General features: G+C 41.9%; 1 protein-coding gene across 4 annotated transcripts in view; it reads left to right on the top strand.

The window, feature by feature from the left end:
• Nucleotides 1-18,255, top strand: part of WDFY4 (WDFY family member 4) — a 370,216-nt gene that overhangs the window by 315,602 nt on the left and 36,359 nt on the right. For all 4 annotated transcript variants that reach the window (XM_037056671.1, XM_037056674.1, XM_037056673.1 and 1 more), the window contains exons 49-51: nt 941-1,060; nt 2,954-3,071; nt 3,906-4,015. In XM_037056671.1, coding sequence (XP_036912566.1) covers nt 941-1,060; nt 2,954-3,071; nt 3,906-4,015 — 348 coding nt within the window. The remainder of the gene's footprint in view (nt 1-940; nt 1,061-2,953; nt 3,072-3,905; nt 4,016-18,255) is intronic.

Genomic DNA, 18,255 nt, shown 5'->3' on the forward strand with positions numbered 1-18,255 from the left:
TGATTGAAGGTGATTCTTGAGCCCCAGAGTCGAAGCTATGGAGTGTGTGTGTGTGTGTGTGTGTGTGTGCACGTGCGCACGCCCATGCATGCTCTGTCCATGAAGGTGTACACATACGTATCAATGGAGGTAGCTCAGGAGCACATGCCATTCACTTCTTGTCCTGGGGAGATATACCTGACTTCTAGCCGTGATGAGTTGGCTTGAGCCTAGGGTTCTCAGTGAAAAGAAGGGACCCCAAGAGAACCCATCCTAGAGGTTACATGGCAACAAGAAAGTAATTCTTCGTCACTCAGGAGCTGGGTAAAGAAAGAGCCCACAGCATGCAAGTTCCATGTGAGAGATGATGTGGGACTCTAAAGGACTGCTCATTCACCAGTTTCCCTTGATGAAATTTTCCCAAGTGTAGTCCCTTTCTCCATCTGTAACTGTACATTTTAGGGCTCTAAGAGTGAGTCTTATCTCAAAGACAGGGAAAAATTTTCTAAAGTCTAAGAGGACAGATCAATTAGCCCACTGGTGATGGCCTCTTCCTCTGTGACTGCAAAGTCCTCCAAACTTATTTTTTAAATCATAATGAGGTTAGCAGTAAGTTTACCCACATGACATTGATGCTATTATTTTAACCAACTTTGAGTATCACACTCAACAGTTAACACAAAGGAACCCTTTGCCCTAGGCTTCAAGCTACTGAGCTATACTTCCTTTCAGGCAGGCTCTGCTTCCAGACTATATTTGCTTCTGTCCATGTTGGAATGAGCCTTGTCTCCCTGAGCTGACATGGCTAATGCACAGGTGCATGGTGAACAGTGGCAGTGGCTGCTGCCTGCTCTCACCTGCACAGTGAGGGTCTCCTGCAGAAGGCTGGGAGTTAGACCCCATGGTGCTCAGGAAGATGCCAACTGTGTTTTCTTTATCCTTTCTTTGTCTCTTCTGGTAGAAAAGGGACATCAGCAATTTTGAATATCTCATGCACCTCAACACCATGGCTGGGAGGACCTACAATGACTACATGCAATATCCAGTATTTCCCTGGGTCCTGGCTGACTACACCTCACAGGTATGACATTCATATGGACACTATGCAGGCTTCCTGAGGCATTTTGACTCTCACTCCCAAAGTGTCCTAAATCAGCACACAGCCTCTGCTATAAGGTTCAGTCCACCTGGGCACATGGCTGCTCCCTGTCAGCTCTTCACCCTGGGGGAGGGTTTTGAGTCCAGCTGCCTGGGTTCCTGTCCAGCCCCACCTGTTGGAAGGTGACCCTACCTGTAAACTTATCAACATGGCTAGGACAATAGCTAACATGCGCCCCAGAGGGCTTCCTGGCTTACTGCACTGAGGGCAAATGACACTCATTGGCTGAGACAGTGTTGTGGACCAACATGGTCCTTCACATGAAGTGAGCCATAGAATTTTTTTTAGAATCAATGGTATGTGTGTGTTGGAGTGGGGTGTTGTGGAAAGTAAGGACAAGAGTAAGAGACACAGAGACAAAGAAAGAATGAACTACTCCACTGTAGCCCAACTTTAGCCTAAAGTGATGGTCTGTACACTTGGCCCAGTGTCTGGAGTGGGACTTGTAGCAATAGGGGAGGATGACTACAAGTCCAGATAATTTACTTTCTTGGCTTCTAGTCTTGGGCCTCAGCAGGGGTGGGATAAGGAGGAGAACTGACACAGTTGGACCAAGGTGGTGTCACACAAGGAAGGCCAGGTTATGCAGCAGTTTCTCCATCACTTGGCTGACTGTCAGGAGGTGTGTTTGTGTGTGTAAGGGGAAGAAGTGTCTGGGTACTGGTTTAGACCAGCCCCAGCCAGTCCTGCCTGGGGCTGCTTAGATGGCTGATCCTTAGGGAAAGGGGGCCTCCATTTCTTGTAACTTCCTATCCCCACTTAAGGCAGTTAACACAGAACAACTTTTCTTACCAGCCATATGAGGTATTTCAAAAATAGAACTTGCAAATTGAAGTTTTAGCTCACATTTTACAAAGTGCTGGCTTACCAGCCTCTTTGGTCTAGCCTCAAATTCTGATCACTTATCAGCATTTAAAAACAGAGATTTCTCCCCCAAATACAGATTTCCATTATCTTTTGAAGAATCAGGAGATCTTACAGCTAGGAACCCTGTTCTGCCCTGGCAAAATCAGCCATGGCTGGGTGTGTGTCTCCACACATGGTGGCACCTGGGGGTCGTAGAGAGCCTGCTTCTCCCTTGCCCACTCCTGACTTCTGCAGGTGTGAGGTGGTGACAGGCGCTGGCCCCTGGGAAATTGCTAGTAACAATGAAGCAGGGTATAAACCCCTCCTTCTATACACACATTGAAACCTGGGGAACATGCGGCCCCTCTGCTAACACAGAGAACATCTCAATAGACTAAAATACTCTGGACACCTGGCCCTGAAAACTGTCCAGGGCCCCATTGTTGTGTGTTCCTGAGGGCAGAGAAAGGAGCAACCTTCCATGCCTCCATTTTGCAGAAGGGAGTGGTTCCACCAGGAAGTGAGGCTGCCCCTCTACTTTCCTCCCCAAATAGATGATTTCTCACTTCTTAGAAAACCAGTTTGATTTTAAACTGGGACCTTGAACTATTGAAGCAAACTGCTCCAGGAAGGCTGTGTCAAGTACTTCACAGACAACAGGAATTCTTTTGAACACAACTTTTCGGTAACTGGTGGTGATGTTCTGATTTGGGTCAACTTGGAACAGATTCAGTGTGAACTCTATCTTCCCCTCCTCTCATTTTTCATCTCCCTCCTATTAAGTCTTTGTGGATCACTGATTCCAGGGCCATAAAACCTCAGCACACCTGCTAATCACCAGAAGGGTCAGACCAAATGATACTAAACCAATAAAGAAAACCATAAAACTAAAGAGCATGGCTCCTGAAGTCTCACTGGGGCATATGAGGGCCTAGGGGAGTTAACTCCAGCTGCACATCTGCCTTTTAGACATTGAACCTGACAAATCCCAAGACTTTTCGGGACCTTTCAAAGCCCATGGGAGCCCAGAACAAGGAAAGAAAGCTGAAATTTATCCAGAGGTTTAAAGAAGTTGAGAAGACTGAAGGTGGGTAGATTCCTGCTTGACTTTTTTCTGCAATGCTCTTCATCTGAATGCATTGAAATGATAATTGATAACTATTTAGACCATTACTTAACCTACAAATAATTACACTTCAACAGAGAGCTCTTTAATCCCATAGTCTACACCCTGGCTGCATGTAAGAATCACTTGGAGAGCTTTTAAAATATACTAATGATGTGGCCCCATCTCTAGAAATTCTGACTGGAATAAGTCTGTGGTGAAGTGCAGCCAGGACTGAGAACTATTGTGCTAACAGTTCATACCTCCATACCTAGGTACAGGAAAGGCAGAGGAAATGAATGTTTGTGCAATGCTTTCTGTATTCCAAGCACAGGCCAACCTGCATTCATGCAAACAATAGACCATTTCAAAAAGGAAATTGAAACTCAGAGAGTTCAAGCAACTTATTCAAGAGAATAACCTTTAAATCTCAGGGCTCAAACTTTGGTCATCTGCACACAACCTTTACAAATTTTGCCTATTCATGTGCCACTGTGCTCTTACTGCCTTCACAGTTTTTTTTTTAGGTCTAGTCACTTAAAATTTAATAAATATGTTTTAATAAGAATGTTTTATATCATATGTTTAACATGGGGGATGTTGCAGCTCAGAGTCTTGAATGCGCTTTTTACCAGTGGTGGCCATTGGCCAAATTATGACATCTATGAGCAGAACACTGAGGCTCCACTGACCTGTAGATTCTCTCTGAAGCAGGACTCAGGTTTGCCGCTCATCCTTGAGCACCATACAGTCCATGTGTCTGAAGCCTGCCCCAGCACATGTGGAAAGCCACCCAGGCAATTCCTTTCATTGCAGGAGACATGACTGTCCAGTGTCACTACTGTACTCACTACTCCTCAGCCATCATCGTTGCTTCCTACCTGGTCCGGATGCCACCCTTTACCCAGGCCTTCTGCTCTCTACAGGTGAGCTCCCTCACTCCCTTCCACACATGCAAACACACACAGGCATATCTCACAGACTAACAGCTGGGCTTAGATTGGGCAAGGGCCCACCCTACTAGAAATCCAGTCTCTAGCCAGTGAGTCTCACTTGACTGGCTTCAGTCTCCTGGCTGTCTGGTAGGCACACTGCTCTTTACCAGTCATACCTGTATGTCCACCCAACAGTCTCACAGAAAGACTCCGAAATATAAGGAATGAGAGATATGCAGAAAATTTTTAAACAGGTTTTAGTAGAAAAGGAAAAGCAGGATGCTTAAAGACTTTCTTAAAGGTAGGTATTTAAAAATTATAAAAATAAAGAAGGAAGAATAAAAAGTATATCACTCATGATATCAGACTACATAAAGCTACTCTAAATACAAGCCGAGGGGCTTCAAGGGAGAAGCAAAATATTTGAATACTGAAATGAACAGCTAAACCAGATAAAGAAGATAATCACCGTGCTTACTCATGAATGAACAGACAAACATGCCAGCTTAGGGTTGCCAGATTTTGCAAATAAAACTACACCTTGTTCAGGTAAATTTGAATTTCAGATAGATAATGATTTATGCTAAAAAATTGTGTTTATCTGAAATTCAAGGGTAGCTTGCCCTCCTGTTTTTTCCCTGGCCACCTTATATGAGCAGGAAGTGAGCAAGTCTGAATGGACAGAGGTGTTCAATGCACGTGGGATTGCTGGACAGTCCCTTGGGAGCAGCAGAGATTTTTTTCTCTCATGCCCTTATGACCTCATCACTGGGATCCTGTTTCTCTGGTTGTCCAGGGGCATAGCTTTTGACTGGGGACAACCACCAAATTGCCAAGCTGCAGCCCGCAGGTTTGGCCAACTCCACAGCAAATACAGCACATGCTCAAATTTAGGACCTGCCCTAATTCAGGCCTTGCCAAGGACCTATGGAGAGCAAGGCATGACTGCAGTGGGTAACAGGCCATGGAACATACACAGGCTTGCACTGACAATAAAGCCTTGCCAAAGGAAAGTATGAGTGTCCCAAAATTTGTGTTTTTTGGTCTGCCTCACAAGCAAGGTCACTCTTTGTGATGACTCCTCTGAGTAAGTCAAGGTCAGCACTGAAGATACCTCCTGTGTCCCAGGCAGGAATGGGTAGGCAAGGTCAAGTTGCTTTCTCCAATGGGCAAAAACCTTCCTGTGTTCTGTTTCCTGGCACAATCTTCTCTCTTCTTGACAGAATAGCTTGTCTAGACATTGTATAACCTCTCTCCCTGGAAATTCACTCAAAAATAACAAATGTGCTTCCCCTGAGCCTTTCTCAGGCATCCAGCATTTTAAGTATATTTGGTTTGGAACAGAGTTGGTCCCGGAGCTATACTCCATGCCAGGTATCCTGTCCAGCTTTTGCTCATTAATCCACAAGAAATGGTGATCACCATTGATGAGGAGGGTGATGCATTTTGTTAAGACTTTCCATTTAGGGAGTTCTGGAGCCTTAAGTTTTCCTCTTGTCCTATGGTCTAATCTATTAAAGTCCATTTCTACCTGTTACTCAGAATCTTTCACATGGAGAGAGGGCAGAGTGAAGTAGAAAGAGTATCAGCCATGAGATTTGCATTCCAGCTCTGCCATTCAATAGATACAAAATCTTCCACACCTTATTGTAATACCTCAGAAAATATGAGTTAATTATGCCCACCTCACCAGGCTATTGAGATTAAATGACACATTGTGGGTAAAGTCCCTAGCTCAGGGCTGTACACTACACACTTAGTGTCCTTCTATGTAGTGTATAGCCCTGAGCCAGAGACTTTATTTTATCATTGTTAGTTTTCTTCTTCCTGCTGCAATCAGGGTAGGCATAATCTGAGCAAGCCTAAACTTATTCTGGCTGCCCCTTCCTCCTCATCCCCTTTTAAGCTAATTCAAAACAGCCTCGATGGCATCAAAGTACTGCAATGTGGCCTGAGCCAGAAGAAAGAGTGTGCTAAGAATCTAGAAGGATACTGGGTTAATGCCACTTTGAAACTAGTCACAAATAGTTTGATCTTATTTTAGTCAGTTTGGTCCATTGGTGACCAGTCCAAACTGATTTGAGATGGTATAAAGCACTATGAGAATGTCAGAGCCAATATTATATACTTTTATAATGGCCTATCTGGAACCATTAGTTTGAGCCTTTCTCTCCCACGTTGAAGTCTTATATGACTCTGTTTTTTTCAGGTTTATTGATCCATCTAAGCCACATTGGGCTCTCCATATTTACTTCTAAATTGCTTTCAACAATTTTTAACTGCCTTTTCTAATGGTTCATAACTGGTTCAAGCCTTTGGAACTAGCAGAAGAACCAATCATCTGCTTTTTTCCCTTAAATAATGGATGAATTTTAGCTCTCGAGGGAATGGGTACAAAGAATACATCTAGGGGGAACATGCCCAGGTCTCCTTTGAAGTCCTGGGGACTGCACAGGACTTCTTAGGAATGTTCTGGCATCTTTCTGAGCTCAGGATCTGCCCTTCTAGTGGGCAGGACCATTTCTTTTCAAGAAACCTTTGCCTCACCCTTGTGTGGTAATAAGGAAAAAAGCCTCTATATTCTCAACAGTCTGAGACTCCCAAACCCAATGTGGAAAGTAGAGCAGGAAAGAATAAAAATGGCAGAGAGGGAGCAGAATCCAGGCATTGAGGTCTTCCTCATTTATCTGGGGAGTGGCAAAGGGAGAATGTTGGGTGGTTCTAGAGCCATATGTACCTGCAAGCATCAGTATAAAAAAGTGCACACTTCCATTCTGCAGTAAGCAAGCTCTGCCTGTTTGCTATTATTGTGAGTGAGCCAGAGTTATTTTTTTGCAGGATGGCTTGGCCGTGGAGGTACCTTTGATGTAGAGTTGTGTGCCTATGTGGTGCACCCAGTGTGAGCTGATGTACTGAGAGCCAAGCACAGAGTTCTTTGGACACTGTAGCCTGCCCCTGGGCACCACGCAGAGATGTGGCCAGCATGAAGGCTGTCACATGCAGCCTAAGAATTGCAGTGAGGCATTTTATAACTCCTGGGTGTCAGTTGTGCTTTATTCCCTTCATATTTTTAAATTCTTTTGTTTAATTCTTGTTCAAGTACAGTTTTCTGTCTTGTATTCTCAGCCCTGCCCCCCCCAGTGCTCCCCACCTCCCTCCCATTTATACCTTGTTAAGTTTGAGTAGGTCCTAGAATTGATGCCATGTGTGTGTGTTTTTCTGCCTCAAACCATTTATTACAATGATAGACTCTTAAATCTAGAATATATGGCTATGTGCAGTATGACCTGAACAGGTGACACACACAGGCAGGGTGACCCAAACAGGAGCCATCTATGCTCTGTTGGCCCCATTCCCTTGGAGGTATGATAAAGCTGCCTGCTGGACTGAGGGTTGCCTGCAGGATGCTGTAACTCTCAGGGACCTCGCTTGCCTGGAGGAGCTGGTGTCTGTGAGCAACTTGGAGGCCACGCTGCTGCTGGGGACACAGCCAGGTCCCTGTTTCTGCCCCGGTGAGAGCACCAGATACTTCCAGGCCTGAGCTCAGACACAGCCTGGGTGGGACAGAGTGAGACAGCCAGCGCCCCAGTGAGGGCTCAGTTGTGGTGGTGCTGCTGCATTTAATAAGAAGCAGAAATAAAGTGCTGTGTTAATTAAGTCACAGCCTGTATGAAGTCTGCTGTTACCAGCAGTGGGGATGTTTCGAACCTCCTGAAGCGAGATGACTGTTTTTTGTGTAAGACATATGTGGTAGCACAGAGAAAGCTGAGAGCCACAGGTAGCTCTTGACCAGCCCAGGCTATTCATCTGGGAGCTTCTCTCGTGCCAGTCACAGGTCTGGGCAGAGTAATGTCGGAAATAAAGGTATAATTATTATTATACTGACTCAGTGAGACATGTTAAAAATGCACTGTAATAGAGTCAGACAGACTGGGGACGAAGTCCTGGCTGTAGAACTTTCTAATTGGTATAGTGTTGAACAACTGATCTTCAGTTTCTTTTGACTCAGCTGCTGGTAAGACTTAAGTGAAATACAGTGTGTGAACTACTTGGCTATTTTTTGGTGTTCCATATATGCCTGCTCTCCACCCCTTAAAAGTAGGAAGCAGTTTTTCCAAATCCCTTTATGGGTTTTATCTGTTGTGTTAAAGGCCATACCCTACAGGAAGGAAAGCTGATAGCTACTCTGGAGTCAGCTGTCCTCAGTCAAGAAGAGCAAGACTGACAAAGTAGCTGAACTGGTCCATGGGCTTTGCAGATCCAATGTTGGACCCCTACCTCTTAGCTTTCTGAGTCAGGTATTGGAGCCTGCATTTTCTGTGGAAGCTGACAGAAAGCCAAGTCCTACTCTCCACTACAAAACTGCCCCAATGATGCATAAACCATCTCCCATTCCCATCCGATAGGCATTTAGTCTTCCCTACCCCCAACCCATCCCAGATTCCTAATCCTCTTCACTTCCCCCTACACTCCACCTTCTACTTCCAATAATTTCTAAGTCCTTTTTCTTTTTTGAGCCTCTGGCTACCTTTCCTGTGTACACTGAGATTAAGGCCCATACCCAGAATTGCTCCCCAGTTCTAGTCTATGACAAGAAAGGGACACAGAAGCTGTGCTCATCCCACACCTTTCCCTGTGGGCTTGGCACTGCCCAAGGTATGTCACACACATGGGTATACACACACATTTACACTCACCCTTACACACTTCACACTCACCTGCACACTGACACACACCCACACTCACCCACATTGACATTTTCACTCACTCACACTCTCACACACTAATACACACATTGTTTTCACATCCACAACAATCATTCAGGCTTGCAGAGGAGACCATGGAAAATGAAAGGGTTTGAGGAACTCCCTCAAGTTCACACTGCAGTGGGTGCTGAAATTCCCATTCACGTTGGCTTGGTTCCAAAGCTGAGATCCTTTTCACCACACACTGTCTCTTTGGTGGACAAAGAACAGCAGCTGAGATCAGCTGATGTACCTACAGGGTGCTGTAAGGAAACCATTCACACAGAATGTTTTTAAATGACTAGAAAAAATATCTCTTAAGAGAGCAGGCTGTCAGCCATCTCACACAAACAAAATCCCATTATTTAGATGTGGCAGTGGGTTGATCTAGGTCAGTACCACTGGGAAGAGGAAATAGACTTTCTAGCACGCATTATAAAAATATTTGTGTGCCTGAATGTCCTCAAGCACATGCAGTTGCTGACGTTCTTGTGGGTATGGATTAAAATTTGAATGTTCTTTTTCAATACAGTTTTCCTACCCATACTGGATTAGGATTTCAGAAAGTCACAATTGAAATAGATACCCAGGGACCCAGGTGTACATAGACTTTATCCACATACAGGTAGAACCTTTATTATAGAACGTTCCTTTTAAGAATGTTTCTTGTTTTAATCAATATTCCATAATTATGAAATTTTCTTTGTTTTTTTATTTTAATTATTGTTCAAGTACAGTTTTCTGCCCTTTACCCCCATCCCAGCCCTCCCCTCCTTCCTCCTATCTCCACCCCCTCCTTGTTATTGTCTTTGCGTCCTTTATACTAGTTCCTGTAAACCCTTCCCCACTTTCCCTGAAATTCCCTCCCCTATTCCCTCTGGTCACTGTCAGCCTGTTCTTAATTTCAGTGTGTGTGGTTATATTTTGCTTGTTTGTTTTGTTGATTAGATTCCTGTTAAAGGTGAGATCATGTGGTATTTGTATTTCACCACCTGGTTTATTTTGCTTAGCACAATGCTTTCCAGTTCCATCCATGCTGTTGCAAAGGGTAGGAGCTCCTTCTTTCTTCCTGCTGCATAGAATCCCACTGTCTAAATGTACCATAGTTTTTTGATTCATTCAGTTACTGATGGGCACCTAGGTTGCTTCCAACACTTGGCTGCTGTAAATTGTGCTGCTATGAATATTGGGGTGCATAGGTTCTTTGGGATTGGTGTTTCAGGGTTCTTAGGATATAATCCTAGCAGTGGAATTGCTGGGTCAAAAGGCATATTCATTTTTAGTTTTCTTAGAAAATTCCATACTGTTTTCCATAATGGTTGTACCAGTCTGCAATCCTACCAACAGTGGACTAGGGTCCCCTTTTCTCCACAACCTCTCCAAGATTTGTTTGTTGCTTTGTTTATGATGACCATTCTGACTGGTGTAAAGTGGTATCTCATTGTGGTTTTAATTTGCATCTCTCTGATAGCTAGTGATATTGAGCATCTTTTCATGTGTCTCTGGATCCTCTGTATGTCCTCCTTGGAGAAGTGTCTGTTCAAGTCCTTTGCCCATTGTTTAATTGGGTTGCTTGTCTTCTTAGAGTGAAGTCATGTTGAGTTCTTTGTATATTTTGGAGATTAAGCCTTTGTCTGAGGTATCATTGGCAAATATGTTTTTCCATACAGTTGGTTGTCTTTTTATTTTAATGCTGTTTTCTTTAGCTGTGCAGAAGCTTTTTATTTTTATAAAATCCCATTTTTTTATGCTTTCCTTTATATTCCTTGCTCTAGGGGACATATCAGTAAAAATGTTGCTGTGTGAAATATCTGATATTTTCCTGCCAATGTTCTCCTCTAGGACTTTAATGGTGTCATGGCTTATATTTAAGTCTTTTATCCACCTTGAATTTAATTTGGTGTATGGTGTAAGTTGATGCCCAAGTTTCATTTTATTGCACGTAGCTGTCCAGTTCTCCCAAGACCATTGATTGAAGAGGCTATTTTTACTCCATTTTATGTTACTGACCCCTTTGTCGAATATTAATTGCCCATAAAGACTTGGGTTCATTTCTGGGCTCTCTGTTCTGTTCCATTGGTCTATGTGCCTGTTTTTGTGCCAGTACCAGGCTGTTCTGATTACAGTGGCCTTGTAATACAGTTTGGTATCAGGTATTGTGAGCCCTCCTACTTTGTTCTTCTTTCTCAAAGTTGCAGCTGCTATTTGGGGTCGTTTATGGTTCCATATAAGTTTTTGAAGTATTTGTTCTATGTCTGTGAAATATGCCATTGGTACTTTAATAGTTATTGCATTGAATCTATAAATTGCTTTGGGTAGTATGAACATTTTGATGATGTTAATTCTTCCAATCCATGAACACGGTATATTTTTCCATTTGTTTGTGTCTTCGTTGATTTCTTTCTTGAGTGTTGTGTAGTTTTCTGAGTACAGGTCTTTTTCCTCCATGGTTAGGTTTATTCCTAGGTATTTTATTATTTTTTGATATATCAAATGGGATTTTTTTTCTTGATTTCTGCTTCTGCTGTTTCATTGTTGGCATACAAAAATGCCTTTGATTTCTGGATCTTGACTTTGTATCCCTCTGTTTTGCCAAATTCATTTATCAGTTTGAGCACCTTTTTGGCTAAATCTATAGAATTTTCTACATATACTATCATGTCATCTACAAATAATGATAGTTTTGTTTTCTCCTTTCTGATTTTGGATGCCTTTTATTTCCTTTTCTTGTCTAATTGCTGTGGCTAAAACTTCCAATACTATGTTGAATAGAAGTAGTGAAATTGACAACCTTGTCTTGTTCCTGATCTTAGTGGAAAAGCTTTCAGTTTATGCCCACTGAGTATGATGTTGTTTGTTGGTTTGTCATATATGACCTTTATTTTGTTGAGGAATGCTCCCTCTATTCTCACTTTGCTGAGTGTTTTTATCATGAACAGGTTCTGTGCCTTATCAAATGCTTTTTCCACATCTGTTGATATGATCATGTGATTTTTGCCTTTGCATTTGGTTATGTGATGTATTACATTCACTGATTTGCAAACATTGTACCATCCTTGCATCCCTGGGATGAATCCCACCCACTTGGTCATAGTGTGTGATCTTTTTGATGTATTGTTGGATGCGGTTTGCCAATATTTTTTTGAGGATTTTAGTGTTTATGTTCATCAGCAATATTGGCCTGAAGTTTTCTTTCTTTATTGTGTTCTTATCTGGTTTTAAGATTAGGATGATGCTGGCTTCATAAAAAGAGTTTGAGACTGTTTTATCATTTGGGGTTTTTTGGAATAATCTGTGAATGATAGAGGTTAGCTCTTCCTTAAATGCTTTGTAGAATTCTCCTGTGAAACCATCCATTTCAGAGCTTTTGTGTGTTGGAGATTTTTTATTACTGCTTCAATTTCATCTGCTGTTATTGGTCTGTTCAGGCTTTCTGTTTCTTCTTCATTCAGTTTTGGGAGATTATGTTTTTCTAGAAATTTGTCCATTTTACCCAGGTATTCAAATTTTTTTGGCGTTCGGTTCTTCATAATTTCTTACAATCCTTTCTATTTCTGTGGTGGCAGTTGTGATCTCTCCTCTTTCATTTCTGATTGTGTTCATTTGGATCCTCTCTGTTTTTCTTGATGAGCCTATTTAAAGGCTTGTCAATTTTGTTTATCTTTTCAGAAAACCAGCTCCTGGATTCATTGATCCTTAGAATTGTGCTTTTCATGTCTACATCATTAATTCTCCTCTGATCATGGTTATTTCCCTCATTCTACTTGCTCTGGGCTGTCTTTCTTGTTATTCCTAGAGTTCTTGTCGGCATGGGGTTAGGTTGTTAGTTTGAAATGTTTCTATCCTTTTTTAGGTAGGCCTGCCTTCTCTGTGTCCCAAAAGTTTGGGGTTGTGATGAGTTCATTTTCATTTGTTTCCATAAACTTTTTGATGTTTTCTCTGATTTCATTCTTGACCCATTCATTGTTTAATAGCATGCTATTCAATCTCCATAATTTTGAATGTTTGGGTTTTTTTCCCTTGGGGTTGGTTTCTAGTTTTAGTCCCTGTGGTTGGAGAAAATGCTTGGTATGATTTCAGTTTTCTTGAGTTTGTTGAGGCTTGTTTTGTGTCCTATCATGTGGTTGATTTTTGAAAATGTTCCATGTGCATTTGAAAAGAATGTATATTTAGCTTCTTTGGGATACAGGACTCTCTATATATCAGTTAAGTCCATTTCATCTAGGGCATTTTTCAATGCCGCAATATGTTTGTTGATATTTTGTTTGGAAGATCTGTCCATTTTTGACAGCGGGGTGTTAAAATCCCCTACTATTATTGTATTGCTGTTAATACCTTTCTTGAAGTCCTCCAAGATTTTCTTTATGTATTTGGGTGCCTCTGTGTTGGGTGCATATATATTTACAATGTTTATGTCTTCTTGGTGAATTCTTCACTTGAGTATTATGAAGTGACCCTCTGGATCTGTCTTTATGGCCCCTTTTTTGAAGTCTATGTTGGCTGATATGAGTATTGCTACCCTGGCTGTTTTCCATTTCTGTTTGCTTGGAAAATTTGCTTCCAGCCCTTAACTTTCAATCTGTGTAGGTCTTTTGTCCTGAGGTGGGTCTCTTGTAGGCAGCATATGTGTGGGTCATACTTTCTTATCCATTCAGCTATTCTATGTCTTTTGATTAGAGCATTTAATCCATTTACATTTAAAGTTATTATTGATAGGTACTTATTCATTGCCATTTTCATACCTGTGTTCCTCTCTCTCTCTCTCTTTTCCTGCCTTTCCTTAAAGCAGCCCTTTTAGTAATTCTTGTGGAGCTGGTTTGGTGGAGGCATATTCTTTTAGACTTCTTTTGTCTTGGAAGCTCTTTATTTGGCCTTCTATCTTGATTGAGAGCCTTGCTGGGTAAAGTAGCCTTGGTTGCATGCCTCCTGTTCTCATTACTTGGAATATTTCTTGCCGTTTTCTTCTGGCTTGGAGAATTTTCATTGGGAAGTCAGCTGCTAACCTTATCAGGGCTCCCTTATATATTATTTCCTTTTTCTCCCTTGTTGCCTTTAAGATTCTTCTTCCTTTGTCTTGGAATTTAGTCATTTTAATTAATATGTGTCTTGAAGTGGGCCTCTTTGTGTTCCTGTTGATTGGGACTCTGCATTTCCTGGATTTGTGTGACTTTTTCTCTCATCAAATTAGACAAGTTTTCCATCATTACTTTTTCAAATAGGTTTTCTATCCCTTGCCCTTCTCCTTCTCCTTCTTGTATCTCTATTATATGGATATTATTATATTTTATATTATCTTGCATTTCTTCTAATCCCTGTTCATTCTTCCTGAGCTTCCCCCCCCCTTTTTTTTTGCTTTTTCTGGGTATTTTTTCTACTTTGTCCTCCAACTCACTGATCCATTTTTCTGCTTCATCGATCCTGCTTTTGATTTCTTCTACTGTGTTCTTCAGTTCAGAAATTGTGTTCCTCATTTCTTCTTGGGCATTGTTGATAGTTTCTGTTTCTTTTTCCATGTTGGTATTGTATGCACTGAGTTCATTGTAGTTTCCCTGTAGTTTCTGGTAATTCTCTGTGAGCTCATTGAGCTTCCTGATAACCAATGCTTTGAAACTGAACTATTTGATAATTGAGTTTTCTCTATTTCATTTAACATTCTTTCTGAGGCTTCCTCCTTTTCTTTCATTTGGGGATTGTTCTTTGTCTTCCCATTGTTTGTGAGACTCTTCTTGTTAGCCTCAGCTTCTTAAATTTATCTATTCTGACTCCCTGGTTTTATGCTGTGAATGTCTATGGTAGAATACCTGTGAGATTCAGTGGTTCCATCTGCTTAATCTTTCAAGCTCACTGGTCTAGCGCTGTCATCTATGTTGGCTCTGTTTCTGTCTTTGGGTTTTGATTGTTGTTGGGTTCTTCTTGGTGGGTCCTTCCTACCAGCTTGTTAACTGAGGGTCACTCTATCCACCACCTTTTGTATTTTGTTGTCTTGGTGTGGGCAGGTTGTGTTGAAATTGTTTCTTCATGTGTACAAGGTTTTGAGGATTGTCTCTTGCTCTTGTTCAGTTGTTTGTTTTGGGTAATTTCTCCACTACTGAGTTGTATTTCCAGATAGGTCCTAAATTGAGGTTAGTGTGGCTTCCACTTCCTCTTTCACCTTATTCTGTTGTTAACTGTTGGTGGTTCCTTTGTTGTTGGGTTTCCTCTTCCAGTGGGTACCCTGGTGTTCACTGCTTCCACCTACTCTTTTTTCATCATCAGTTGGAGGCAGAAGGCAAAATGGTTTAAGACAGCAACATAGTATTCTATGATATTTACAGTAGCAGCTAGTAGAGAAGAGAGGGGAGATCCTTTGGCTGTGCATAGTGTTAATCATGATATTCCACCCAACTGACCACTTTTTAGAAAGGATGAAGAGGAGATAAGACTCTTGTTGGGGAGGGAAGAATTGTGAGTTGGATCTAGTAAACAGTGACATTGTGGGAGGTCAGATTCTGAGGTAAGGTGAGAGTAAAGGATCATAAATAGATGTAGTGTGTGAGAAAATAGACTTAAAAACTACAGTAGTAGCTTTCAGGAAACTGTGAAGTGGGCTAAGATCTGGGAAGGGTCTTGTGTAGTATTTACAATTGTATGGAACAGCTATTATTCACAATAATAATGGAGCAACAATCATATTACAGAATCTATGGGATTTGGATAAGAAGAATAGGATGTATAGGACCTTGAGTAGTGTGCTAATGGGACACAAGTGACGTGGAGGACAGTAAATTAACAATACACTATGAAAGAGACCAAGAAAAACCTTCCAAACAATACAATTTAACCAGCCAAGCAAAGAAGACTAAACGGAAAGAAGAGGAATACAAAAATACTAATAAAATAAAAGATGTAAGAATAGTGAAAAATAACAATACAAATATGCAACAACTTGCACCTACTTTGTAGTAGTAAAGTGTAATTTGTCTCACTGTCTCAGCTATTGGGATGACCCCTGTTTGAGTCCAACTCTGGTCTTTACACAGTTCCAGGATTTTTTGTCTCAGTTGTGGGAATTAAAGAGGAGGAAAAAGGAGAAGGAGAATAAGAGAAGGAAGAAGAGACAAAATGAGAAAGGAAGGAAGGAAGAATAAAACAAAAAAGAAGGAAAGAGAGGAAAAAGGACTTGAAATATAAAAAAATAAAAAAAATAAAGAATTACTTAAAAAAAAAAAAAGAAAAAGCCTCTTGCTGGCTTCAATCTGGCCAAACTGGTTTTGCTGGTCCTCCTGGCTGCAGCAGGCTGAGGGGTGATTGGTTTCACTTTTCTCCCTTCCTAATCAGCAGTCAGTCAGCCTCCAGCTCTGCTCCCCAGCAGCCTCTGACCCCTCAAGTTCTACAGCTCAGATGTGCACTCTCTCCAGGGCTAGCTGGGTGCCTCTCTCAGAGGCTTTGAGTGTGGTAGCCAGGCCTTCCTCAGAGAGCATTCTTCCCAGGGTTAAGGATGTGGGCTCTGGGCCTCCCACAGAGCGCACTCTCTCTGGGTTGTGGGGTTGCGTGCTCCACCAGGCCACCCCCAGTCCTTCAGGTTCAGGTGTTCACTCTTCCCAGGGCTATGGGGGTGTGCAGGGCCTTCCATGCCATGCCCCCAGTGGGGAAGAGGCTGGAGCAGCTGCTGCAGGAGAATGCCCCAAACAATGTCTTTTTTCACTTTTTCTTTTTGAGAAATTCCTCCTACTCAAGCCTGCTACTTCGTACAGAGAGGCCTGGTCTCTCAAACAGCCCAATTCTCCAACCAGACCAGGGATTATCGGGGTCAGGGCCCATCAAGGCCCAACTCTCAACTCTCCCCAGCCAGTGTCCACAGGCTCCATGGGTGTTCACAGCCCCTGTGTGTTTGCCACTTAGTCCTTATTCCCCTCTCTGCAATTTCAAGCAATCAGGTCTCTCCCAGTGCTGTTCAAACCATGTTTGGCAGAAGAGGGAGCTGTTGAACTGGCTGTCTCCAGCTGGTGCCAGGTTTGGGGCTGCTGCTGCCCTGGTCCCTGCACTGGTCCCAGGGACCTTATTGTCCTGAAGCACTTTCTTTACTGTCTGGTTTTTCAATATCCTGTACAATTTTTGGTCTTCTATCCTCATATATGCTGGGGTACTATTGGCTCTTTGCTCTGTTTCTCCATAGATTGGTTAGGTCTTTCTCCCATGTGTAGGGGGAAGTGGAATACACTCCCTCCTACCTTGCTGCCATCTTCTCCTTAGTCCTCCTCTGGTTTTTAACTCAAGTCAATGTTCAACAATAGACTTTATTGGTCACATCTTCCATCATTATTTTGCTTTTAATTTTGTTTCATCTTAGCAAAGTCAAGCACTTCTTAAAATATTTTAATTGAGGGGGGATACCTAGTATGGTAGTATTTCATTGTCTTAATTTATTGGGGTGACATTTGTTAATAAGATTATATGAGTTTAAATGTACATAAATCTTATTAAATGTTAATAAGATTTATGGGTCAAATGTACAATTCTATAGTACATCATCTTTATATTGTATTGTATGTTCATCACTCCAAGTCAAGTCTCCTTCCATAAATTTTTATTCCCCTTTACCCTCTTCTGCCTTCCCCGCTTCCTCTCTTATAACCACTTTGCTGTTTTCTGTGTCTATGAGTTTGTTTTGTTTTGTTTAATCCCTTAATCTTTTTCACTCAGCCCCACAACCCTTCTCCCCCATGATAGCTGTCAGTCTGTTTTCTATATATGAGTATTTGTATTTTGTTTGCTAGTTAATTTTGTTCATTAGATTCCACATACAAGTGAAATCATATGGTATTTGTCTTTTTTTGACTAGATTATATCATTTAGCATAATGCTTTCCAGGTCTATCCATGCTGTCACAAAAGATAAGATTTCATTCTTATTTATGACCAAGTAGCATTCTATTATGTAAATTCACCACAGCTTTTTTATCCACTCATCTACTGATGGGTACTTGGGCTGTTTCCAAATCTTGACTATTGTAAATGACACTACAATGAACATAGGCATGCTTATATTCTTTTGAAACAGTGTCTCAGGTTTTTTCAGATGTATTCCCAGAAGTAGAATCGCTGGGTAACAAGACAGTTCTGTTGTTGTTGTTTTTTTATATTTTATTTATTTATCTTTAGAGGGGAAGGGAAGGAGAGAAGGAGAGAAATATCAATGTATGGTTGCTTCTCGTGAGTCCCCCACCGGGAACTGGCCTGCAACCCAGGCATGCGCCCTGACTGGGAATCGAACCATGATCGTGTGGTTCACAGGCCTGCACTCAATCCGCTGAGCTACACCAGTCAGAGCTAAGGCAGTTCTGTTTTTAATTTTCAGGAAACTCAATACTGCTTTCTGCAGTGGCTGCACCAGTCTGCATTCCTATTAACAGTGCATGAGGATTCCCTCTTCTCCACAATCTTGTCAACACTTGTTGTTTGTTGATTTACTGATATAACCATTCTCAGAGGTGTGAGGTGATATCAC

Source organism: Sturnira hondurensis, unplaced genomic scaffold (assembly GCF_014824575.4).
Source record: "Sturnira hondurensis isolate 20B ecotype Veracruz unplaced genomic scaffold, ASM1482457v3 Scaffold0009125, whole genome shotgun sequence".
Classification (NCBI taxonomy): Eukaryota; Metazoa; Chordata; class Mammalia; order Chiroptera; family Phyllostomidae; genus Sturnira; species Sturnira hondurensis.